Raw genomic sequence first — 27,093 nt, forward strand, 5'->3', positions numbered from 1 at the left:
CTTACCTGATGGTATCAAATTTCCAGGAATGTTGACGAGGAGGTGTAAAACTTATCAACAGCTTGTGTTTTGAGATGCTGTGTGTCAGGTTGACAGAGCGTATTTAGGGAAAGAAATAAATATCTGCTCTAAGTACTATTCTTGAATGCTTGAATTTATTCAGAAGTGTGAGTGGTATTCTTTAAATTTTAAAATGATGTTCCACACTTCCATTCTATACTACACTGACTGCTGCCAATTAGAAAAACATCCAAAAGTAAAAATTTGCCATTGAGAAATCTGCTAGCCTTGGGAACTTTCTGAGCCTCATGACCAAAGCCTTTGGCTATCCAACAAATGAAATTCAATGTCAAATGGCTTCTGGTGTGCTGGGTATCATCTAAGCAAAGAATCTTCTGACCATTTTCTGTTCTTTAGGGAATTACCTTAAATTTTAGGGTCTGTATCTTGTATTTCCCAGTTCCCACACTGCTTAATGGGCATGGACTAGCTTCCTGTGCAGAAAACATTTGATGAACTGGCTTGCTTTTCCATCAGTTGGGTTTTATTTTCATTACTTTTCTCTGTAATTTGTTTATTGGTTTCCATATCTTTGAAAATTTTATTACTCTGTTATTCAAGCTAAAAAATAGCTAATTTTTCTTTCCCAAATGAGTTGCTTGAAGCAAAGTACCTATGAATACATGGGTATTTTAATTCACTTAGTAAATGCATACAGAGAAAATTTACAAGCTGCTTTTTTACCATTTTTTAAGTGTCTGCTGACTGTTGCATAAGCTAAATTATTTACAGTATGAAGCCTCACAAAAGAGTAACAGATTTGGGTTATTTACTTTTCTGATAAGAAAAGGGGATTGAAGTTGCTGTGATATGCTGCTTTGTTAATTTTATATTTGTTCCCCAGTGTGTAAAATCTTTTTAAAGAACTAACATGAGTATTGGCAGACTCTTTTGAAATGGCGTGGAAGGGGTAAGATTAAACAAAACATGAAAAGGTCTTAAAAATATAAGTCAGCAAGTGTTTGATAAAAATAAAAGTGCTCAACAATAGAAAACCTTTAGGATGCTTAATTTATTTGCTCTGTCTTTGAGAATATTCCCGGATGGAGGGCAGGGGCGGGTTCTTGGGAGCCGTGGGGTTTTAGGGATGGGTTTGTTGGAATAGCGCAGGGAACGGCCCCGCGGGATGCGCGAAGCTGCGCTGAGGCTGAAGGGTGGCGTTTGCAGCGGTGCCTGGCACGTGCCATCCTCGCTGTCACAGCCCTGGCTGTCACTGGGCTCTCAGCAGGTGTGTCTGTGTCCCTGCAGGTGCCACCAGCCCCTCGGACAGCGCGGCTCCGGCCATGGTCATCCGCCCGCACAACACCAGCGTGGTGTCGGGGAGCAGCGAGGCCACCCTGGAGTGCGTGGCCAACGCCAGGTATGGTGTCCTGGGGTGACTTTATGATACTGGTATCCCCAATCGTCTGGTTTATGTTATATATTAAGTTCTGCACCTTTAAGACTGGCTCTGAGAGCAAGAGAAAGGGAACAAGAAGTGCGCAGTTTGTGTTAAAGAAAAACATCACTCCCACACATCTCGCTCCTGGACTGTGGTGTCTGCAGCACAGACAGACAGCGGGACAGAGCTTCTCTCTGGTTTTTAGTTAGTTTTAGCTAGCTGAGGCAGAGGAGTTCCCTAGACCTTTGTTTTTTTTCCTTTTTCTTGGATCTGTGCAAGCCTGCTCTGGACTGAACACCCAGCCAAACCCCGGGAGCTCAGGCCTGTGGCCCACCGGGGCCTGGGCCTCGGCACTTTCCAGCGCTGGAGGGACTGATAAGAACCTGAGCGAGCCGAGCTACACCACATGAAAAGGACTTTTCTTCCTAGACTTGCCATCCCATCCAACAGCAAGAAGTTTTATTATTTAATATTATTCAATTTTCTGTTAAATAAACAGCTTTTTCCACTTCTCTCCAAGGAATTTTTTTTCCTTTCCCGGACCAGTTGGTGGGGAGGGGGCATTTCCCTGGGATAATCCCCATTTGGAGTTTTCCTCCATAATTTGCCCTAAACTAAGACATATGGGAACACCTCCACAGCTCTCACTGGGACTCTGCCCTTCCCAGAGAAGGACACAGGATGTTGTTTTCATTTTTTTATTGTTGTTAATTTGGAGATTGAAGCAGGACGCTCGCTCTTCAGAGCAACATTATGAGTGATCTTGTTTGTCCAACATTACTGAATTAAACTTATTGATTTTTCTGGACAAATGAGGGCACAGGCAGGGGTGTTTTCCCACTTTGTCCTCACATGGAAAGGAAAGGAAGTTTCCTTTCCTTTTCCTGTTCAAGCAGCAGACATTATCATAGGGAAAAAAATTATGGTGAGGGTTGATAATATTTCAGCTATTGCCTATGAACAGCAGAGGTGATACTGTTGAACAGTTGATGCTTCCTAATAAATAAATTTAGTGAGAATCTCCTATCAAGTAATTTTTTCAGGCACGCTCATTTTGCAGTGATTATTGCTTAACTGTTCATAATGCACTGTAATACAGAATTCATAGCATTCCTCCTGTGTTTCTGTCTAGTTGGCCTTGAATGGCTTCAAATTTCAGTGGAAGTGAATAGTTGAAGTCCTTGGGTGATAAGACCAACTGATTTACTTTCCCCTCTGAGGGCAGAGATGTTCTTGATATGATTAATATTGTTTTGGTAATTGAGTTGTAATGAAAGCACTTCCCGTGCAGCTGATTCCCATAGCAGTATTTACTCCTTTTGCTTGGAGAAATCAAATTATTAGCACTTAAGTTCTATTGCTGTATCAATTAGCTGTACTTGCATAATGCCACTTGAGTAGTCTGCAGTCCTTGATGTGTAGAAGTTATACATGCATTTACTTTCTAACAGTGTGTTTTGGGGATAGAGGAAGACTTAAAGAAATTTTATAATCTGTAATATTATATTCCTCATGTGTATAAATATATATATGCACACAGAGATTATTCTGTACTATATATATGTTTTATGATTTTATTGCTGTATTTTTTTGGCAGACCTCTTGAGAGGCTGAGCGTGACCTGGAAGAGAAATGGAATCAAGATCACCAGTGGCATCAGCAGCTTTGGGAGACGCCTCACTATCACCAACCCGACCTCTGCTGATGTGGGGATGTACTTCTGTGAAGCCAAACTCAGAGAGAGCACAGAGGAGCCAGCAAGAGCGAAAGCTTTCCTTTCTATACTGGGTAATTCTCAAGGCAATGTGTTTTTTAGTAAAAAAGGCTCTGGGCTGAGGTATAATAGGAAATAAAATTGATATCTTAATATTTCATTGACCTTACATTTGAACCTTTCTTCAGAGAACAGAACAAAGGAGGTGAAGGAGGGTTATCTTCCAAATTAATTCAGCCGTTCTTCCCTGCTAATATAAATTCATCAAATAGATTTTTTTAAACACTGCTGTGATTGTAAATCCCCTGTGAAACTATACATTTAATGGGAATTTTGAGAAATACAGCAGTAAAATCCTTAATAGGCAGCCTCCCTATCTTGGCTTTTAGGTGCATTAAATCCTGATTAACTCCTGGCTTGCTTACGTCCAGTTTTATATGTCAAGTGCTGTGTTTTTGAAAGAAGGCTTTTAGGAACACTCCTGTGCTTTGTGTGCCAGTCAGGGGCCAAGGGCGTTCTGCAGGCACAGAGCATTGCTGAGGCAACAGGACAGGCAGGGAAATGCCATGGAAGCAGCTCTGTTTGCTGCACCTTCAGCTCCCAAGGAAACTTTGGAATTAATACTTCTAAAAAGGACATTGCTGCTCTTTCCCTGCCTGTTTCCACCACCACCTCCTCTCTGAGTGTTGCTGTAGGGAGGAAGTTGGAATTTGGAAATGGTGGTTCCTGGCATGTCTGATGAAATTCTGCACATTACACAGGGATTTAGGACTTTTGGACTAAAGAGGTGGATTAAACTAGGGACACAGAGGTGTGCCCAGCCAGAGATGATTGTGTAAAGTCAAGCTTTTATCTGTGGGAGTGAGGTTGTAGCCCTGGCAGTGCCACCAGTCTCGGTGCTGCTCAGGGTTCAGGCACGTGCACTCCTGGAGCTTTGCAGAGCGAATGCAGCCCACGATTCTTTGCATCTTTGAGCCTTCTGAAAATACAATTTTAAAGAGTGCTGTATGATCTGTATGCTGCTAAAGCAATTTGTAGTAGCTGCTGTTATATGAGAAAGCAGCTCTTCCTTCTGCAGAGCTCCATTCCAGATTCATTCAGAGCACTGTGTGTCTGTTATATTTATTACCTGCTGGACAAAGTTTGGTTCCAGTCTTTTTCCTTGCCCTCTGTCTCATGGAGTTATTACCTTCCCTTTAAGGAGCAGAGATGGATTTCATTTATTTATAGGTTTTGTTTAAACTCTTCCCTATTCATAAGTTTTTTATTGAATCTGGTTTGCCTTTGTTGCTGTGATGTCAGATCCAGCCTAATGCAATACTTAAAGCAGCCTCTTGCTGCTTAATAATAATGTATAAGAATAATGTAAAATATTCTTAAATACAGTTACAATAAAACTGAGAAATAATCACTGGGGAATCATATTAAACTAGCAGCGCTTTAGTAGCTTACCTACTCTCTTATTTTTAAATGTTTTATTTATTTCCTATCCAGTTTTAGGAGGCTGTCAGGGAATGAAGTTATGAAAAGGTCTGTAGATAAGAACAAGCAGATGAAAGAAAGCAGAAACAAATTGGTTACCAATTACTTTTATTTCCTTCTGATGGAACACGACACTTCAGATGCAGGTGTTTACTCAACGTGTCAGCAAAGCCTGATAGATTTCTTTATTTATGAGTTTCTTGAGCTTGCAAGATGGATCTCTAATTCTAAACAGGGAGCCAAATCAAAGGATTGGTAGTTAATGCATAACTTATATTCGGCTTTAGAATTCTTGGATGGATCTGGCTGTCATTTAATTAGTCAAGGGACAGGTTCTAGAGGAAAGTGCAGACAAGATTCAAACCTAAGGCTTTCTGCAGTGTATCTCTCCTAGTCCATGGGGGCAGTACTTAGAGAGAATCAGGAATGCTTGTCCATTTGCATGCATAAAATATTTGTAGTGTGGATGTGTAGATTGGGAGCTGATAATGAGCTGTACTTCTTGGGAGAATAACACAGCGTGGACTTAATGAGGGGTCTCGACTAACAGAGAAAAAGGAAATTGGCTTAAAAGAAGAGGTTTGTTTGCAGAATGGGAGAAATCAAATGCAGCCCCTCAATAGCATGGCTGTGAGAGCTTCTGTGGATCAATAGAGAAAAATATTTTGCTATTAACAGGTAGAACAGGGGTAGCAATAAAAAGATGCATCAAAGATTTCACAAGCACTGAGCTAATCAAAGCTTTTTTCCACATATATCAGTCCTTGGCTTTCCCAGCTAAGTCTCACAATTTGAGTCTGGCTCAGATGGTGACCAGAGCTCTATTAGAAGGCAGTGAAACTTAGCACAAAGGCATCTACTCAACAAATTATTATTTGTGATCTGTACTATTCTGAGTACTATCTCAGAAGTTTTTCTGGATGTTTCTGAGAATATATCTCAGCCTGTATATTAAAATCACAATAACATTCAAAAAACCTGACTCTCCAATGTATTAGAGTAGTACAGCATAAACAAGAAGAAAATCCTCTAGTTGTGTGCTGCTGCACTTTTCTTCTGAATGTGGCAAAGAGCTCCCTGACATCTTCATATTGTTCCAGAAAAGATAAACTGAGGTGGTTCCAAACCTTGGTTTTATTAGCTGCAGTTGTGATAAATTTTTAAAGGGTATCATGTTCCTCGCTTGGCAGAGAAACAGTTTGGGAAAGATTTGTTGCAGATTAGATAAGAGCACATTTGTTTTATCACTAACAGTTTGAAGATTAAGTAATTTAAAGAGTCTTCCCATGAACAAACCAATTTGAAAGCTGAGATAATCTTAAATTATTTCGCTCCAGTTCTGCAAGTTTTGGTGACAAATGGCAACAGTCATTTCTTAAGTGACTGTTCTACGGGAAATTATGAATTTTAGGAGCTTAAGAAAATGGGGAACCAAACTCTTCCACTGTATGAAATCCAAACTGCTCTTTAAATTAAATGTATCAGAAGGTAGAGCCTGAACAAAATGAGAAAAGCAATTAGAAAGAAGGGCCTGGCATGGTGAGTGGTTGTACAGAACTGAGTGTTGAAGCATTGTTGGTCCAAAAAGAATACGAATTAATAAAACAGAGTCAGAGAAGGGACTTTCCCTTCTTTTGGGGAGTTTTTGTACCCAGAGATCTAGATAAAAGACATGTTACTCTCATCTTGGGAGAATTCAGCTCTGTGGGACCACAGGATTCAGGAAGGCATCAGAAAAGTTCCAGGGCTGGCCTGAACCCCACCTGGCTGGGCTGTGACACGGACTGGGGGGCTGTTTCTCCCTCCCTGTTCTCCAGGAGTGTCCAGATGCTGAAGGGTCTCCTTTGTGCATTTCTGCTGCTCAGAAGTTTGCATTGTGTGTGCAGAACTGCCAGAGCAGAAGTTATTTCCCTCTGTAGCTACGAGCACCTCAGTGCCTCGTGCTCAGACCTCTGGAAACAGCAGCTCTTGTGGCTCCAGCTTAGACACTTTGAAACTCTACAGATGCTTTCTTTGAAAGCAGTGGAGAGAATTTTTCATGTGTGGCCCTTAAGAGAAGATCCTGATGGACTGTGTTCATCTACTGTGTAAGAAAATAATATGTTTTCAGGGAAACTACAATACAAAATGTCTTCAGACTCACCTAAGCACAGTTTGAGCTCAAAGAAAAGAAACATTGGCAGCTTTTGATTTGTCAAGCCTCAGAGGTTCTGAGATGGACACAGACATTCTGCCTTGGGCCCAAATACTACAGCACCTATCCCACAGGAGAGTAGTGGGACTTCTGGGCAGCGCAGCTGTGTCTCTGATATTCCCAACAAGTTCTTCCTCCTTTCAGCCCTGCAGACAGGACATGTGTTCCCCAGGCTGTTATTTCAGAACACACAGACTGCAGCTCGCAGTAGGGGTAGCAAGAAACCACACAGATCTTTTCATCTCTCTCTGTTTTAACCTGATATTCATGCAAAGAAACTTCCTGCTCCAAGGAGCCTGCTGTACCTGCATCCACAATGGGGCTTCTCTCCCAGCATGGCCAGTCTGATCTCCTGTCTGGAGTTACAGACTTTGTACCTACAAGGAGCTGTCAAGCTTCCAGTTCCTCTTCCTTTAGAAGATATTCACCAAGTAAATTAGTTTATGGTAATGCTGGAGGAAGGCTTCCATGATGAAGGCTCAATTTTCCTCTTAAATATGCAGCCCTGAGTTTCTGAGAGATGCAGGAATTTCAGCTTTGGAGGAGCCCCTGGGGCTTTCTCTGTTCTTTCTGACTTTCATGTGTGTATCTAGGATTAGGTCACACATCTCCAGTGCAGCTTGAAGGGTATGTAATGGATGCTGACTGCTATCTTTTGAATGTTAAAATCAGTGACCATGTAACTCTGCACAGGGGAAGTTAGAACAGGATCAAATTTTTCAGGCTCCCAAGGGCTTTTCTGAGAGACATCTTTCCAGCGATGGCTGGAGTGCAAAAAAACCCCCAAAACCCTCAACAACTATTAAAAGCACACATTTATATTCAAATACTCTTTTCCCCCCTTGCCTGTACTTGACATTTTAGTGAAGATCAGTCAAACACCAATACAATATCTGAACAATGCAGTATCTGTTTCTTTCAGCCTAATGTGGGCTGTGACCCCTCTCATTGCCACACGCCACAGTGCCAGCAGGGTGAAGTCAGAGTAATGGGTCCTTTCCTATTCTAACTATTGTAATTCTCTAATTTCCAAAAAATTCAAATGTTTGACCTGATACCCGCAAATTACTGTCATTCCTAATAATTGCTGTGTGTGGGGACTTGTGTCTGGCATGTTATATTCTTTGGAAGACGTTATAATTTCACCACACATATTAAATTTCAACACATGATTATTGCCTACAACAATAAATGTTAAATTCATACTGTGTGATTCAAACCAAGCCTTATAAATATGCAGTGGAGTCATATATACAGACAGCCAGAATGCCCCCTCAGAATGCCATCTGACCCCTATAAATAGTGCTGCATTTTTATGGCCTCTTTCTGACAGTCATTCACCAGGTGCTGTACAAGCCAAATTCAGATACTCTGAATTTCTCCCTTGCAGTTAATGCTGGGCATTCAGGCCCTTGGGCACAAAACCTGACATGAAGATGATACATCTGACGCCTCTGAAAAGCGAGGAGCTGAGGTTTCAGCTGCCCAACACCTGTAACTGGAGCTGTTTCCTCCACAGCCTGAGTTCTGTTGATGCCACAGCACCTTTAGAGCATCCATGCTGCTGGTGAATGGCACGTGGGTGTGGAAAAGCTGCACAGTTGCATGGAAAACTCAAAATTCTTCACTTGGAGGGTGCCAGAGCACTGGAAGAGGCTTCCCAGAGAGCTTGTGGAGGGTCATTCTCTGGAGATGGTAAAAACACACCTGCAGCCTGCCCTGGATGAACCAGCTTGAGCAGGGAGATTGGTCTGGATGATCTCCAGGGGTCACTTCCAACCCCAGCCATTCTGAGGTTCTGTGTAAAATCAGTCTTGTTTGCCTCAAAACCCCTTAGGGTATCCCTACACCAATATTGCTGGAATTCCCTCATTCCTTGCACCAGCAAGGCTAATTCTCCACATCTCTTAGACTTGACCACGGTGCTGTTGTCCATGTGCTATTTTGGATCTTGCAGAAATCCCTCATCAATCAGCCTTGTCATCCCACCCAGGCTTGTCTCAATCTTTAGTCAGTGCAGGCCATAAATGGCAGAGTTGCTTCTGGAAGGTTGTGGAAGGTTTATATCTGTGTTTATCTTTCAAGAGCAGAGTCTGACTCGTCTGTGGGCAGCTGTTGTCTCTGTGTCAGGTGTAGCATTTGGCAGCACTTGCAGCTACTGTGAACAGAGTTCAGCAGGCTTTAGTCTGGGGGAAAAGGTGAGCCTGGGCTTCAAGACTAGAAATCAAATCTGTTGGCACCAAAAGTCTTCTGGGATCTGCCTGTGGCCTTTAGATTGCATCTTTCTGCTGCTCCTGCTCTTTCTCTGTCTTGTCTGCTTCTGTTTCTCCCTGCTTCTTTCAGAAAAACTGATGTGAGTCTTCTTTTTATAACACCACATCCAGTTTGCTAAGCGACAGTTGTCACTGACTTCAGGTTCTTTGTCACATAATTCATCGCTTGATACCTGCTCCCCATAGCATCTCTTAATGTCACAAGTTTCTTTGAGGGTGACAAACAGCCTGTGTGGGATTTCAAGGAAGGAGCGCGGGTTGCAGTTCAGGATTTTGGGAGTGACACTGGGAGAGAGAACTGTGTAAATATGCCAGCTGTAACTGCAGGAGCTGTGCACGTAAACAGAGGTCATGGAACCACCAGCATCTTTGAGGTCACTTTAAGTGCTTTGCAGCTGGACTGCAGGCCCAGGGTGAAGATAAATCTGCAGATTTATCGCTGGTGTGTGAGTATGTTGCTGATCCAGGAGAAAGTTTGAGAGCTGGTGGGTGAAGGTTGCCAAGTTTAGAGATTGGCAGGTTAAGGGCAGAATCCTTTATAAAAGTAAAGGTGAAGTCAGGACTTCCCCAAGCAAAAGATAAACTTCAGTAACTGGAGAGACATTCACAGAAGATGCCAGGGCTTAGAAGAGAATGTTTGGATTGTGAATATGTGGATGCTTTCCTGGCCCAGTGCTGCTTTGTCCTCACCCCACAATTACATCAAATTGCCATAGAATGAAAGATTCAAATTTCATTTTGAGAGATAGACGTGTGGACACTTAACCTGTGTGGCCACAGACAGGACAAATAGGTAAGGACACTGGGCTGAAAGTTTGGAAACTCAAAAGTTAACATCCAGGGAAATGGAGCACAAGGAAAACACCAGGCAGGGCTTGGAGGATGGCGTGAGAGGAAGGAGAGTGCTCGAAAACATGGACTTAGATGAATTGCAGAGGACTCAGCAACTTAGCTGATCAAACATGTCAAAGTGTGTGCCATCAGTGAATTTCAATTAAATGTTCAGCTTTTCAATTTGTTGTGGAGATTAACGCATGAGATCATATGCAATAAATCACAGCTTATTATGCATGTTTATTAATAGCTTTATATTTAGGCAGTGAGGATCAATAATGTTAACACATGTATATTATTAGAATATAATAAATCAGGTAGCTTGTTTTTATTGGTTTTGCTGGGTAAACAACTATTCCAGGCTGTTTGCAACCTCCCCTCCTCCCCTGCACAGCGTGCTGAAGACTAATATCGATTGGCTTTATTTGGAATGAATACAGAATTGTAATATCCATTGGTGCTCAAAAGAGACCCCAGTTCTGTACACCCAAGCAAGTATTTTATTGTAGTCAGAGGGAAGAACTGCTGGGAAAGGGGAGGTTCTGTTCTAACCTGGAGCCTCCTGATGTCACCCCTGTGAGATGACAGCCACACTTGCTGTGCTGCAGGTAACAACAAGATTTTGCAGGATAAATTTATATGATTTTGACTTTATATACTGAAATGTTGATGTCCTAGCAATAATACAACCACAAGTCCTTTTTTCCAGTCATGTTTGGTGAAAAGATTTGAGGGCAGGTCAGCTCAGATGACCTTGGATCTTGCAGCTTCCTACGTATTTTAAAACATACTCAATTCCTTAAAATGGAAATACAAATAACTTGGTTTCTCAAGCTACTTACATTGCCTTTTCTGTATTTTCTAAAACTTACCAGTGAGTTTGGTTATGCTACAAGAGAACTGTGTTTATAATCAAGTAAAATCCTTCTAAAAACAGTACTCAGATGATAATGGCATTGAACAAACTATGACAGTCTTTATTTACCATGATAATAACTGCAACCTTAGTGCCTCTGGGACTTTGACATGATGCTCTTCAATTTTATGCTGCATAGAAGAAAGAGTTACATGCCAGCATACCCTGCAATTTCTGCAGTCTGGTCTTTGTTTAATTAAACATCTAATATCTTTTCTTTAGCCCTAATGATAAAGTGGGGATTTTTATGATTATTACTATGACTTCAATTAAAGCATTAAATCTGTTTGCCTTCACGAAATAAAACAGTTGAGAGGAATTTCTTTTAATTATGCTGCACTTGTCCTCTGATGTCGACTCTGTGACATGCTATGGCATTTTATTTGACATGCTTCATGCCTTGCTGAAGTGAAATGCAGTCTAGATACTGAAACAAACTATCCTATAAAATGCTGCATTGTAAATATAAACCTTTATAAACCTCTGGGAGGGCCTTTCTAAGCAAAAAATTAACATGTTCCATAATTCAGTCCTATAAAATGAAAAGTAGCCCCTGCTCTGAGTATTAATTTGCAGTGCCAACCTCTAAATCTTTACCTTCCATTGCCTCGACTCTGGAATTCATACTCAGCATAGCAAAAATTTTCAGGTTTCTTTTTAAATGATGCTTTTACTACCAAAAACAACCCCTGCCTCCAAATAGAGACAAACTTGGACAAATGAATCTGTTTGTAACCCCCTGTAAACCAGCTGTGGAGAGATTCTATGATGAATATTTTTTTGATGAGCACCTGTTTTTCCCTTTGCTGTGGCTTTGCTTGTTGACTTTAGTTTGCTTTCCCCAAGAACCTCCGTATTTTACGGCTGAACCCCAGAACGTGATTTTGGCTGAGGTGGAGAAGGACGTGGACATCCTGTGCCAGGCCATGGGTGAGTGCACAAAAATGTTCCAGCCTGGATTGATGGCATGTGTCTGTCCAGTTTGGAAGAAATCATCTTCTATAAACAATCTTTGTAAGCTTTAATGTTTAGAAGTCTGTTTTGTTGCTGGTTATCACAGGTCTGTACAAGGAAGAAGGTTGGCCTTGCCCCTTGGAGCATTGGGTCATTTTTGTAATTTAGTTTAATTTGGAATAATGCTGGCACGTTGATGTTTTTCTGGGGGGGCACAAGTTCTGCTCCTGTCGCTCTGGGATCCTGCCTGTGATTCAGAGTTGTCACTGGAGAAGAGATTTAAATATCTTGAGCCAGAAAATGGGCTGAGAGGAGAGCGTGGTTATGGAACCCATCATTTGCAATGCAAACAGTCCTTATTTTCCCTTTTCTTCTAAAACTTCTAAAACTTGAGGAACTTTTATAGTGAATAGAAATGTCAGTAACTCTGACATCTGCATATAGTTATGAAATCTGCAGGAGGACTATTACAGGCAGTTTTTAATTAGTAGGTGGTTTATCAATACAAAAGGCTTCAAATATCTAGAATTCCACTTGACTAAAATCATTTTTCAAGTTGAGTTCCACAGAAATGCAATCCCCACCTACTTCAGCACTCTGGGAAGGTAGGACATCATGTGCTAACAGCACGTTTCTCAAAGTCACCAAATTTCTACGTGACTCTGGCAAGGGACTGAACATTTTGCTGTCTTACTTTCCCTGGTGCTGAGTGTAAGAAGCAACACACATAAAATACCATGAGGTCCTGAGGGAAAAAGATCACATCCTTGATTAAAAAAGCACCCAGACCTAACTAACAGCTTATTTGTGTGGTGTCTTCCTCCAAATCAGAGCCAATAAAGACATTTTTACTGCGTGATTCTGTTATTGCCACTATGATTTAAGCATTTTTCCCCATCTTTTATGTAGGAAAGAGTCAGCTCTGCTTTTCTAGATGGAATTTTTGTGAACTGTGTGATAAGCAGGTGTGTGTGTTAAGGGTGCTCTGGCTGATTTGGAATTTCAGAAGCCTATGATGATGTCTCTTGCAAAAAGCTCTTATGGAAATGAGGCTATCAGATGATAAAAGACAATGTCCTCTTGTTCATTAATAGATTTCTAATTAAACACAGCAGAACCTGCTGTCAGTGGAGCTCCCCGGGAATCCACCTGCTGCCACAAATTTTTTTCATGGTTTAAAAAAATATATACTAAGACAACCCAACCCAAAACCTGGAGGAATCAGGGAGACCTGAGGTTGACTTCAACTCTTCCATCTCCTCTCACTCTTCCTTTGAGCAGTTTAGTTCCCAAGGGGGTTAATGGGGCACTCATCACCATCCTCAGTGGAGATATGGAACCTCTTATTAAACAAAATTAATGATTTCTGTTCAACTCCTGTAATGCACATCTGATTTACTGATGTGGTGCAGGAGCATGAAAGCCTGTTTCCTTCTGGATTGTTTTGTTGAGTATCTATAACACATAAAAGGGGCAGCTACTAGAATTAAGCATAGAGGAATTTTGATCCATTATTACACAAATTTGGCAAGGACCAGCACTTGAAAAGAGGGTAAATGAAGATTGCTGCCTCCCTGCTCTGAGCAGGGAGAACAAAGCATTGGGGAAACTGCAGAGCTGCCCTCTACCTTTGCTACAAATGGAAGACTGATTGCATTTCCCCCAGCCCCATCAGCTTCTGTGCACAAAGCCCATTTGCCAAGACTTCGTGCACTATGGATGTGTGAGAGACAGATTAATTTCACAGTATAAGCAGAGATTAACTGTAAATAAAATTGCAACTTGCAGCGACCAGCTCCCTGCTCCCTGTAATGGACTTTCAGGGTATCAGGCCACAGGAACCAGGCTCTGCTGTTTATCTTCCAGCACTGGCTGATGCTGCCTGAATGTTCAATGGGTTTCCTTTAAATGCTCTTTCTTATTTGCTTGTGGAAAGTTTAGAGCTGCAGGCAGTGGTGCTGGTGTCTGGGGAGTGCAGTTAATTGGACTTCAGTTCTACCTGTTTAGAAAGTAGATGGAAGAGATGCTTTGGGGATTCCCCAGTAGCTCGCTGGGATCTAGAGGAGGTGGTAAAAAATAAATAACAAAGATGACACAGTGAATATTCTGAGTCTTTCATCGAGGTTCTTAAGTTAAATTTGGCAGAGAGTCAAGCAGCTGTTTCACAGATGGAGGAGCTGAGCCTCAGGTTCCATAAGTTATTTGCCCAAGGTTACAGAAGAAGTGGCAAAGCCAGAACCAGAGTCTCTGTTTCCTGCCTTCCCTTCTACCCCTGACACTAGATTAATTTGTCTGTGAAAAATGAGTAGTGCTGCACACAACTGAGAAATAAGGTTATTGTATTTATTATTGCCAGTCTTTTAGGCCACTGTCACCTCTCAAGCAGCAGGGTCAGGCTGAAGCTGCTTGGAAAGGTAGAGTGTAAAAGGTCTTTAAAGTATTCTCTTCATAATTTTTTCACCAGAAGTCTTTTAGAGAATAAAAGAAGCAAAATTCCTTTGGGGGGCTGTGTAGAGAGGAAAGGTTGTGGGGTGGGTAGAAGAGGAAGAAAAGCTAAGCTGGTTTTAACCATTTTCACAGCCAAACAGGTAGCAAAATTAGAAGAGAACGTGTGTACAACTTGGAAGACAAATCTCTCTGGGAAGATCACTAAAGCCCAAATGAATGCTGCTGACAGGCATCAGAGTGCTCAGATAAGATCCTATTATTCAGACTCATAACTTTGAGTGGAGGAAGATACCCATAACTGAAAAGTTGAGAAATAGAGATGGTAATATTCAGTTTGTCAGCTGAGTTGGTGATAGGAAGGTGTATCTCACAGTGATTATAGGATTAGAAGGTTTGCCAATACTGTTAGTAGAATGGGATTTATGGAATGACACCAGTGTTAAAGGTTTGAGTGTTCTGAATGCAGGATTTCATTATTTCCTTGGTGCCTATCAAGTCTAATGTGTGGGAAAATGGAGTTGCTATTATTTAAACTTGAAATCATTTCCAGGCTTCTCAGCATCAGGAGAACTATTCCATTTTGCATCATCTGTTTCTTCATTACTCAGTGATAATTTGTATTTGCCCAGGAGGATTTTCAAGAGATGAATAACACTCTCACCGAGAATTGTGAACATTGAAATTTACGTTAATTCTGTATATGGGCTGTTGTATGAAATTTAAATTATGCCTATTGCAGGCTCCTACACCACGTCTATTCTCTATCAGACAATGCACTCTGCATAGTGGGTTTCTTCCTGAGATGATTATCTGCATTATGAGTACATTTTATTTTATCAGCAGAGCAGAAGCATCAGAGGTGATTGAAGTAAATGATACGTGTTTATAAAAGTAACAACAGCAATTGGATGTTGTTTTTCAGTCGTTTCCATACATTGTTTGTACATTCTTTCCAGAGTTAATACAGCTTTTGTCTGTATAAAGAGAATAAGTACACTGAGAGAAGATGTGAATGGAAGCATAACACGGTAGTATTTAACTTTGGGAGTTTTAAAATGATAATGATGATTATATAGATCTTCCCATGGCACTTTAGCTCTCAGAATATCAACTGCCAGTATTGCAGTGAAATTCATTGTCTGCAGATGCTCAATTCATCAGTGACATCCCATCTTCCATGCTTCGGTGACACTTCTTCTCTATTTGGGCAAATTTCACTCACCCATGAATTAAGTTTTTTGTCTCTTACCTTATGACAAGAGATTGTGCAGGTCTGAGGTTTTAAGTGAAAAGTGTTCAAAGACACCCCAAGTGTTGTGCCCAGCTCTGGGCTCTCTGTTCTGGAAGGACATTGAGGGGCTGGAGCGTGTCCAGGGAAAGGAATGGAAGAGTCTGGAGTGTAAATCCTGTGAGGAGCAGCTGAGGGAGCTGGGGGGGCTCAGCCTGGAGAAAAGGAGGATCAGGGGGGACCTGCTGGCTCTGCACAACTTCCAGACAGGAGGATGTAGTGAGATGGGGGTCGGGCTCTGCTCCCAGGGAGCAGCGGACAGGATGAGAGGAAATGGTGCTGAGCTGTGCCAGGGGAGGGTCAGGCTGGACATCAGGAGAAATTTCTTCACGGAAAAGGTGATCAGACATTGGAAGGAGGTGCCCAGGAAGGTGATGGTCTTGGAGGTCTTTTCAGTCTTAATTACTCAGTGATTATCTAATCACGTAATAAAATACCTTCCAAGCTTCTGATCTCTGCACAGAGCCCCCAGCATTTGATCTGGTTGGGATTTCTGGGATGTAAAGATAAAACATTGTCCGATACGAGCAGTGGGATGGGAACAGCTGTCTGAGACTGTTCTAGGCCCCTGACATCTCTTGAGGGAAAGAGAAGCCTACACTGTTTGTGTATAATAAATTTACAGCCACTTCATTCCAGCTGACGGGGACATGACAGCAACAAAAATATGTGTGAAATAACTGTGTCAGGGTTTGTGGAACATGCACATGAAAGAAAACAGGAATAAATGGGACTGTAAGTTTTATCTAGGCTAGGAATTTTATTTCTCTTTATGCTCGCTTTTTTCAAACAGTAGGTGAAGCTTGAGACTGAATAAAAGTAATAATAATTTAAAGCTAGCCTATTGTCAGCAATATGTTGTTTGTACATTGGCTCAAACTAAGCTGCTAAACTGGGACTCAAGTACAGCCATGTGAGCACTTCATTTTTCATGTGCAATTTGCCATTTCCTTTGTATTTCAGCTATCTTAGCTACAGAAGCACAGAAGAATCTTATTTGGGATGGAACCGTCTTACAGGCTGCTTGTATTGCCACAGTGCTGCTGTTTAAGGAGCATGATTCTGGCTTTCAACATGAAATTGCTCCAAATCTTATTTTGTAGTAGCATGAAATATGATTGGGTGAAGAAAGTAATTTGATAACATGTTTTCTCAACATTCCCCCTTCGTATTTGCTGGTTTTATTCCCTCTTGTCCTGCAGTGTGTTTTTACCATTGATAATGTGAGATGCAGCCTCCGTTTATCTAAAGCAGCTTGGAAAAAATCCAAATAATTGACGTAGAAAGACGGAAAAAACAGGGACACGACCTAAAACACTCTCTGCAAAGACTAACAGTGATTTATTTTGGCTTGACCAGGTGTTCCCATCCCCACCCTGGTGTGGTACAAGGACTCAGTTCCCCTGAGCAGGCTGGAGAACCCGCGGTACAAGGTGCTGCTGAGCGGGGGGCTGCGCATCCACGCGCTGCGGCCGCAGGACGCCGGCATCTTCCAGTGCTTCGCCAGCAACCAGGCTGGGGAGATCCACACCTACACCTACCTGGATGTCACCAGTGAGTGAGGAGTGGTGGCACAGGGTGCAGGAGGTGTCATCCCTGTAGGTGACCCCGCAGCCAGCACGTTTCTCCCAGCTGCTTTAGTTCAACCCACACCACCCTGATTTCTTCTCAAGGGTAGCTGCCCCAGCTGTAAGGAACCCCAAAATGCCCCTGTGGCCTCAGCACAATCTGCTGAATTGTGTGGAAAAGCTCACCATGACATCAGGAGAGCTTGGCTTGAGGTGAACTCCCCTATTTCAAATGGCAAAAAGAGATTTTAGTGAATACTTTTATCTTTCCTTTGTATTCCCACTCTAATGTAATTCCATTCTGAATTTGAGCCACTGCTTCATGATTGTGCATGCTATCATTTTATTTGCCTTTGTCTGAAACTACATTTGGTCAGGGAAAAAAAAGAAAGTTCAAGTTAAATGTCTTTTTTGGCCAAAAAGTCAGATGAAATGGTTTTGTTAATGAAGTGCATGCTTCTTTCTGGAAGAATTAAAAATCCTAGTAGTCTCTTTTAACAGTGATTATTAACAGTCATTTCTGCAGTATTAAACTTCCCTTCAGGAAGCTGATTTTTAGCCCAAGAGCACTTTGCACTTACTGACCAGAATTCCTACTGGCCACAGAAAATAAATCAGCCCCAGTTCAATATAGATCTAGGAAACTGCAGGAAAAAAACTGCGCTAAAATGCAACTTGGGGAAAATAAGAGAGAAAGAAACTTAGAAAATGTCTTGGATAAGGCTCAGGTTCTATATTCTTTTGGCTGACATTTAAGTTTCAAAGTTAATGCCTTTCTCAAGTTGCTTTTCATCTTAAAGAACTCTGTTATGAAGATGAAGGAAAATAGTTTTGTTTATCTAGATTTCTCAAGTTCCCCCCAAACACTCATTTTGAGCTTTATCTTCCTTTTTCCTTAACCCATCTCACTTGTACAGGTACAAGCATTGATAGATTTTTATTTTCTGTGTAGGTAATAAACAGGATTAGGCAATTCCTGGGAGATGAATAAGTAAAGGTTACAGTCACTGCTGAAAGATTTTCATGTCTTACTGTCATGTCCTTCTCCATGATCAGCTCTATAAAAGTGGATGTAAAGTAGTCCATGATAATAGTTAAAGGATCTTTCTGAGAGATGAGGCATTGAGTTTGTTTGAATTTTTTATTCTAGACATCAAGCCAGCCTTTATCCAGCCCCCAGAGGACACCACAGTCACCGAGGGGATGACTGCAGTGCTGACCTGTGAAGTTTCAGGGGCTCCACGACCTGCCATCTCCTGGAAGAAAGGTAGCCAGTTATTAGCTTGTAGAAGAGCTGTGATCCAGCTTTTCCTGTGCATTCCTGGAACTGAGATCCTGTAGATGCTCTTTCCCCCTTCCCCTGGCCCCGTGAGCAGCAGGTTTGCTGTGGGGCCATCACGAGCCGGTGGCCTGGGCAGGAGGTAACATTTTGGAAGAGCTGGAATTGCAGTCCCTGATCCTGATCCCTGATCCTGATCCCTGATCCCTGACACTAACCATGCTGCTTCCCCCCGTGTGTTTCAGGAGAGCAGATCTTAGCCAGTGGCTCGGTGCAGATTCCTCGCTTCGTTCTCCTCGAGTCTGGAGGGCTCCAGATAACGCCCGTGTTCCTGCAGGATGCTGGCAATTACACTTGCTGTGCAGCCAACTCTGAAGGAGCTCTGAATGCTTTTGTGATGCTGACAGTGTGGAGTAAGGATAATGCTTTGTTTAAAGTCTAACTTTAATCAAGTATTAATCAGTTTTTGTTGTACGCTCAGGAAATTTTCATAAGTAATTATGCTTTTCTCGTTAATAGAGTTACTTGTATGATTTAATAGGAATAATGTGTCTATTTTAGGAAGCCTATCACAAATACCCTTTTTGTTTGGAGAATTATGCATATAAATCTCTATTTTGTGAAAGGAAGTGTATTTAAATAGAGCTTCAATCACAATTACAGTTTTAGTCAGGTTTTGCTTTGGCGTCTCACATTGCAAGTCTGAGTTTTTGACTTGTAGATTTGGCTATTTGCAGGTGGTTTCTGCCTCCAGGAGTCTGCAGGCGGCACAGAACAGTCCATGCTGGTACTGAGGCTGTGCCCACAGTCACAACAGATAGGATTTTCCTCACACTTTTGTATTTTTTGTGGCTCTGGGTGCTGTTGGAAGCCAAATCAAAGTGCAGCAGATTTCAGCTAACCCCTCGCAGTACAGACTGGTGTGGAAAAGGGCATCCTATAAAATGGTCTTTTCATTCCCTTGATCTCTATATTTATTATTTCTTCTGTTGGGGAAGTGAGTCTGATCCAAGAGGTTCACCTGTGTTACTCCTAAGTGAGTTAAATTGAAGTGTAACATGTTTTTTGCTACTCAAGGTGCAAAATAACGATCCATGAGCTGGGACTAAGAGCAACTGAAAATAATGAAGATGATGAGGATTAATACAGAAATGTTGTGGCCTTTTCTCCTCTGCAGCACTTGAAGCACTGATTGTGCTGCTGATGTGTAGTGCATATTTGGCATTTATTAATCCCTAAGCTCTGCAAGCTAAATCAGCCATATTTTTCCTTTTCAACTTGGGAATACCTGAAAACATTTCTGTCAGTAGCTGTAATGTATTTGTGTCATGTGGCCATCATGTTTATGTCTTATTGACAACACAGACTTGGTAGAGAGATCAGGATGGTGTAAACTGAATGATACCCAGGTGTTTGGATCAAGTAAAGGAGATCCCATTAATTCTCAAAGCTATGGTTCTTACAGGTATTAAAGATAATTCCTGTTCATTATACTGCATGGAGGGAAGAAAAGTGAATATAACCTAATGTTTGTGTAGCAACAGCACCATTATAAAGCCAGAAGTCTTACATGGGTACATCAGGAGTAATGCTAAAAATTCCATGCTGTTTAGAGTCAGCCTTTGATTTTGCTGATGGTCCCATCTTGTGCATGTATGAGATATCACAGTAGATGCTGATTATCTCTGTAGGGATTTGGGACTTATTAACATTATCCACATATCTTCCATGCTCATCCTGGTTGTCTCCCTGCCTCAGCTGATGCTCTCTGCTGCTGCTCCCGTGTGTGACACATAATGGGGATCTTTCACACCAGATCTGGTTGCTGTAGTTACAGCAATTATTATGTTCTGAGCCTCCAGGAGGGGCTTGAGTAAGGATGTTCTGAAACATTTGAGTAAACAACATATCTTTCTTATCTGGAAGATTTCTCTTCCAGGAGCTCCTCCAGTTTCCTGGAGTTGATGAGGTTGTAGGGTGCTGTTGAAGTTTACCTCTTCCTCGGTATTTTTCAAGTGCTTTTTTCTTTGCACAGATTTTCTTTGGTCTTGTTTGTGTTTTTGCCACTCCAAACAGCATGGTTCATTTCCTGACTCAGTGTTAGCTTCCACACTCTCGTGAAGATTTTAGGGAGCTGCCACAGACACTTGCACAAGTCCTTGCACAAGGGAAGAGTTTGGAGAGCTTTTCCATTCTCCTTTGGGCTCAACTCGTGCCCTCTGCTGCTGAGGCTCTCCGCATCCCACAGTGCACCCGTGTCACAATGACTTCAGAGGGAGGGGAGCCTTCAAGAGCAGTGTCCCGCTCGCTTTGAGTGACAGAGGCTCTGTGGCTGCTCTCTGAGTGAACAGCCGAGGATGAAGCTCCATTTTCACCTGAGCTGTGCCTTGTGCTCCTTTCAGATCGCACTTCCATTGTCCGCCCTCCCGAGGACAGCACGGTGATCAAAGGAACCACGGCCACCCTGCGCTGCGAGGCCACTCACGACCCCAGAATTTCAATCAGGTTGGTGGTGTCACTTCTCATTTGTGTGCTTTATCCCAGCTTAATTTTATAAGCTGTATGAAAAGCATTAGGTGAAAAGTTTTGGGACCCCCAGATTTTCACACTAAACCCCTGATTACTGCATTATAAGGTTGTACACTGTATCATTAATCATATAAATCCCATCTTCCATTTCAGCCTTATGTATTATTTACAATGAGCTATGTTCCACTTCATGACTTCAATATAGCCTTCCATGATTTTACTGTCAAGGTTAATACACTATCAATAAAACCAACTTGTCAGAGGCTGGTACTTAATGAGAGTAAAAGCCAAAGAGAAGGAATAGGATTTCAGAAGTGTTTACTCTGGGGTGTATAAAAGCCACACCAGAGATGCCCATGTTTTTGGAAACAACTCAATAACTTGGGCTTATAGTCTGTTCTAACCGTGTAAAGGAAACCAGAATTTGTCTGGACTATTAAAATTTGAATTACAGCATTTAGAGGAAGCTCGAAACTTGAAAATAAATTTGCCATGAAAATTAATGTAGTCTGAAAGCAACACAAATTAAATAAAATGCAAGGAAGAGCTTGCAGAGTGCTTGAAGGGTGAACTGCAGAAAGAACTTTGGAAAGAGAAATATGGGTATAAAAATTGCAGTTAGAGGCGGGGAATTGTGAGTCTGTGGGCTCTCCACAGCTCTGTGATGTGTTGGGAGGTGTGGTTTTAATATGTGGGCTCCAGCAAACCTTCAACAAGTTTCTGATCTTGGCAGTCCCATGTTACAGAGCCTTGGCAGAGCTGGGCCAACACCATTAACTGCTGAGTTAATGTTCTGGTGGGGGTGAACTTAAGAACTTGGACATTTATGAGTACTCCATTTTTTCCTTGTAAAATACATAATATCATGGATGGAATTACATTTTTCATTCTGATCTCTTGATGTAAAATTTGTAAAAGGCACTGCTCTTTAAAGTAGCTGCAGGGGCCTGTCATTTTTAACATGTGATGACAGGAGCTGATCCCTTCCAGCAGAGTTTAAATAAATCTGTGGTGGTGTTCTTAGAAGTAATCAATAACTGAAACATTGTAATACCCAGGTACCTTTGGAAGAAGGACAGTGTTGTAATAAATCCATCCAGCAGTTCCAGGATCACAGTGGAGAGGGATGGGACCCTCCTGATCAGCCAGACGTGGTCGGGTGACATCGGGGATTACACCTGTGAGGTCATTTCTTCTGGAGGAAACGACTCCAGGACAGCTCGGCTGGAAGTGATGTGAGTGTCCCAGCTTAAATGTTTGCTACTCTGGCTTTTTCAGATACCCTCAGGGATTTTTTTAGTATTTAATTCTTGGTGTTGTGGAGAGTCAGCGGCTCTGATTTTTTTGGTGTAGGGTTTTTATTTAAGGGAAATTAAGGCTGGTTCATTGCCAATGAAATTGGTTTGAAATGCTCTGATCTCATGAGCCTGCTTTGAGCAGGAGTTTGGACCAGACCTCCTAAGGTCCCTTTAGACCTGGATCTTTCTATCACCCTATGCTGTAGGGCTTTCCCATAAAGCCCAAGTGCTGTGCTGTGCTGCCAAGGTTTGAAAAGAAGAAAATGTTTTCTTCATTTTAGTATTTTTTTCTCTGTTGAACATTTATCAGAATAGCTGGTCCCTGGATGGGCATTGCTTATTCTTGCATTCTCTTTATACATGATTTTTCAGGGAAAAAAATATTTTTATGTCTGCCTTTCTTTATTCCTATGGATCTTTAAAAATAAAAACAAGAAAATGTTTAAAGTGCCATTCAGCTTTGGAAAAGGATTATAAAAATGTCATTACATGGTTCCATATTTTCTATTTCTGTCATTCCACTGAGGTGAAGTGCACTTCCATTTTTATTTTTATCACTAAAAGCAGCAGCTGTGGGTTTGGTACGTGTGTGGAGCAGATCAAATGGAAAAAAAAAAAAAAAAAAAGGTAATGTTTTATGTAGAGTTATTTATTTATTTATTTATTTCCTCGAGTAGTGCCGCACGCTTTAATTTAACTAAAATTGCATCTGTTTCTGCTGGTCATGCCTGATGTCTCAGAGAAGATGGCAATTGTGTGGTTGGCAATGTAATGAGTTCACCTCTGAGATTTGCTGTGCAGAGGGCTGTTTGATACAGCATCATTCTGACAGTGCCAAGGCTCCATCAGATGCCCATTTTCCGAGAGCGGTCATACATTCTTTTTCTAATTAAGCACTCCTCAGCTCTCCTCCCGGAGTGCATTTTACTGCTGGTTGGAATCCAAGAGCAGAAGACAATTCTGAATATATTGCTGCTACATAACCACGCTCGCTGTTCTCTGAGGCGGTTTTGAATGGAGGGCAGAAAATCACAGAGTAAAGACTGAAAAGAATGTTAAAGCTTGGACTTTGAAACAAAGCTATAAATATGTGCTAAACACTTCAGCAGCAGCACGGTTTCCTAATGCTGAATAGCAAAAGCTGCCCCGTGCAGCCTGGTACAGGACAGGGAATTGGATTTACTTGCAGTTCCCCACTGAGCACTGAGGAGTTTCTTTTATTGCCCATAAAATCTGGGCTAGAAGTTGGTTGGGAGAGGCTCATCCTGTGTGCACTGCTGAGGCACCCCAGCTGTTCCAGCTGTGTTGGCTGGTTTCCATGCCCTGGGACTGCCTCTTAATCCTGTATCGCTACTTCCTTTGATGATCTGTTGCTGATCACCCATCTCCTGTTTTTCCTGGAGGAATTAAAGGAATCTATCAGACCCACTCTTTGAGAAGAGTCAAGTAACTGATAAGTCACTCAATAATACCTTGAATTGTGACATCTCATTTCAAAGCAGGGCTGCAGGTAGTGCAATACTGCCAGAGAACATTGCATTTCCTTGCAGCTTTCATCATTATTGTTTGGCTCAGCAGCACAGATCTGTGAGGAAGAAAGATACACGATACAACAGGAGTGAAATGAAGAGGAAAATATGTGGAAAGGAAATGTCTGAAGTAAAGCTTAAATTAAATTCCAGTTTGTATAGGAATGACAGATCTATAACATTCCCTGTTCTCCCGGATAATTCCCTCGTGCAGAGCATTAACAAACAGGGCATGCACGTTCCCATCGATGAGCACTTACACTTCAGTGCCTTGAGTAGCACTAATGTCAGACAAATGTTCAGAGGAGGCCTCTCAACCAGTTACAGACTGGAGCAGTCACCAATGGACAATACTGTGTCCCCATAGCCTTGCCTGACAGCTCCAAATCTCTCCTCACCTTTTTCCTCCCCAGGAACCAGCATGCTCCTTCCTCCACCTCTGTGCCCAGCAAGAGGAAATTCCAAAGGCACAAATAAGTTTGTTACTGATTTCTGTTCAAACTGATTCGATTGAAAACCGTTGACCTTCAGGTTATTTAATCTCTGAGTGGTCCAGTTTTCAAATCTCTGAAAATAAGGAAAGAAAACTCTCTCTTCCTTTGCCTCCCCTTGCTGGAAGTCAGGCCTGGGGAGAAAGGTGGTGCTTCTTGCTGGAAGAACCTGCACTGATAGCATGGTACAGATACATTGGTGCTGCAGGCAGGATGGATCATCTTCCCCAGCATGAAGGAAGAAATAAAATATTTGCAAAGGAAAGCCAGAAAACTAATGAAGAACTTGCTAAAGTGCAGCCAAAGGTTACCTTGCTCATCAATTTTGCACTGATGGTACTTGGGCACAGAAACTAATTGCTAGTCAAGATACTCTATTCATTCATTTGTCTTCCCTCTAAATGTGTTTATTCTCTATGTACATCACTTCATTTGATTTGCATGAGGTAAAACATTTGCGAGTGATGTTTCTATTCTGCAAGAGATAGATTTTCATTTTACACTGAGTTTGTTTTTCTCCTAGTAGAGTTTCTCAGCTGCACATCAGAAATGTTTGGTGATGAGCCCCCTGCTTCTCTTGCATCCCTGCAAGTCACAGGGTTTGATCCTGAAAGTAATTGCATGTTATGAAACATCCCAGCTTCATTTAGCTTCCTTTTTATAGTCCTGTAAACACCACCCTGAAATACATACAGAGGAGAAAAGGCTTGTTCCTAAAGCTGCATAAGCTGAATTATCACCATGTATCACTCACCTGATGGCAAACTCTGCTGATTCCAGCTCAGAGTATCCTGAGGATTCTCAGGATGTATAAAATATGCAGAATTACCACTATCTGTTCCTGATGATACCCACTGCTCAATATCAGCCTGTCTGCAGCCCATGCTAGAGGATCTCTTTGTTGTAAGAATGTGACTGCAAAGTATGGTAATGCTGCATTGTTGGAAAATCAAAGCCCTGTACAAGCCTCTGTTATGTCACAACATATAGTAAAATCTTTTAGGCTCTTTTTCTATGCAAAAATATGGGAAGGACAATGTAATACAAAAATAGGCAATTTATTCCTGGCAGCAAGTTCATCTTCTTTCAGTTCCCTTTCATCAGAGAAAGAGCTATTATTGTCCTGTCTTCTTCAAAAGCAGGAGAGGGAAGCTAACCACTTATAATAAACCCCAGTGGGTTGCCAGGAATGCACAGTATTGCCTTTGTCAGCCATCTATCTATGAATTTGGATACCATTTTTACTGGAGTATCTGTAATTGCCACTTCTTCCAATTTTTTCCCAATAATCCCATTAAAAAATTATTGCTAAAATTAAAGTGGGTATGACCAATGCAGGGTAAGAGATAAAAATTACGTACCATTGCAAATGTAACTTGATACAGATCTCACATTCCTTGGTTGCTATAGCCCAGCTCTTCTCCTTTCTCCAGGGAGAGAAAGCAGAAGGAATGTCAAACTTGAAAATATATTATTCCTTCCTCACCATAAGGAAGGCTTCTATTTATTTTTCCAAGCTCTCTATTGAGATGTCATCCGAGAATCAAGGTTCACTGCTGAGTCTGAGTGCATTTGATACTCAAAGGAGAAATATTGCCCAGAAATGCATTGGGAAATAAATGCCATTGTGTCTGTTTGTCACTGAAGGTATAGCAGGAATGTAGGTGTTTTCAGCAAAAAGAAAGCAAAAAATTCAAACCTCTCTTCCAAGTCATCTCCAGATCTGAGCAGATTGAAATGGGAAATAAATCTGTGCACTCTGGAACTCAGCAACCCTTTAGTTCCAAAAATTCCCCTTGTTACAGACCTGTGAGAGACAAAGCCTCAAAACTCGGGGCTGCCTCGCACGGATTCTTCCTGCATTTATAAATTAGAGAGGATTCTTTTGCAAGAGAAACTGCAGAGTCCTGAGCAACAGTTGCCACGTTTGTTAATTTAAACCATTATAAACTTTAAGGAGCAGGGCTGTCAGGGCTGAGTGCTGCATCCCCTCCCTGCCTCAGCCCGGTGCTGTTATCGGCCGTGGCAGATGAAGCAGCTGCTCCTGAGCAGAGCCTGCCTGCTGGACCTGACTGAGGGAATCGTTTATGAAATTGGAGCAGGGCTTTTCAGAACCTGACAAGAAAACTTGTTTAATCTCCTGTGCCTTTTTAGTAATCCCATCTTCAGTCACAGTCTCTCTTATTGCCTGCTGTTGGACCATTTTTCTCAGAAGTCTCTCCAAACCGTGTCTGGTTTATTTTTCTCAGCAAATAGTCTGCTTTTAGCTAATTTTATAAAACACTCTATGTGTTTGCTGAGTGAATTTTTCAGCTGCCCTCTGGCAGTGATGAGCTGACTCAAAACATTAGGGTTTCTGTTTTGAGCATGTATCATCTGCAACTGGCTAATATTTCTCTCCCAGATTGTCACAATGACTTCATGTTCTTTTCTTGCAAATGCACTATTTTAATTGCTTTGTCAGAGTTCCCTCAGGTCACCTTGGTGGCAATGCCATTAACCCTGGGCTTATCTATCAATTACAGATTTTAAAGTGTCCATGGATGTATTTTGCTATCACATAAAGTAAGTTATGGAAAACTTGCCTCCATGCAACTCTTCAGCACTAGAAAAATGAGGTTTTATGATACTCTGTATTGAAAAACTTCCATATATTTCCTGTTGGGGTTTTAGTGAACAAAAGAAAGATAATGATGGAATTACAATTTGCGTGTCTGGTCAAGGTCTGTTCAGTGCTCTGGGTGTTATTATCCTAAACCTCATCCACTTTCTCGGTGCTGGCCAGTTCTAGTCTGAGGTCCTCCTCACCTGAGGAAGGGTTGAAATTTGAATTCTCTGCAATAATTTCTTGGGCG

The 27,093-nt window shown here is 41.7% G+C and overlaps 1 protein-coding gene across 3 annotated transcripts in view; it reads left to right on the plus strand.

Annotated features, from left to right (window-relative positions):
* SDK1 (sidekick cell adhesion molecule 1) overlaps positions 1 to 27,093 on the plus strand; it is a 384,634-nt gene that overhangs the window by 228,902 nt on the left and 128,639 nt on the right. For all 3 annotated transcript variants that reach the window (XM_058850018.1, XM_058850019.1, XM_058850017.1), the window contains 8 exons: positions 1,309 to 1,420; positions 3,039 to 3,229; positions 11,701 to 11,784; positions 16,904 to 17,098; positions 18,263 to 18,379; positions 18,637 to 18,804; positions 20,794 to 20,896; positions 21,979 to 22,155. In XM_058850018.1, coding sequence (XP_058706001.1) covers positions 1,309 to 1,420; positions 3,039 to 3,229; positions 11,701 to 11,784; positions 16,904 to 17,098; positions 18,263 to 18,379; positions 18,637 to 18,804; positions 20,794 to 20,896; positions 21,979 to 22,155 — 1,147 coding nt within the window. The remainder of the gene's footprint in view (positions 1 to 1,308; positions 1,421 to 3,038; positions 3,230 to 11,700; positions 11,785 to 16,903; positions 17,099 to 18,262; positions 18,380 to 18,636; positions 18,805 to 20,793; positions 20,897 to 21,978; positions 22,156 to 27,093) is intronic.

Source organism: Poecile atricapillus, chromosome 14, assembly GCF_030490865.1.
Source record: "Poecile atricapillus isolate bPoeAtr1 chromosome 14, bPoeAtr1.hap1, whole genome shotgun sequence".
In the NCBI taxonomy this organism is placed as follows: Eukaryota; Metazoa; Chordata; class Aves; order Passeriformes; family Paridae; genus Poecile; species Poecile atricapillus.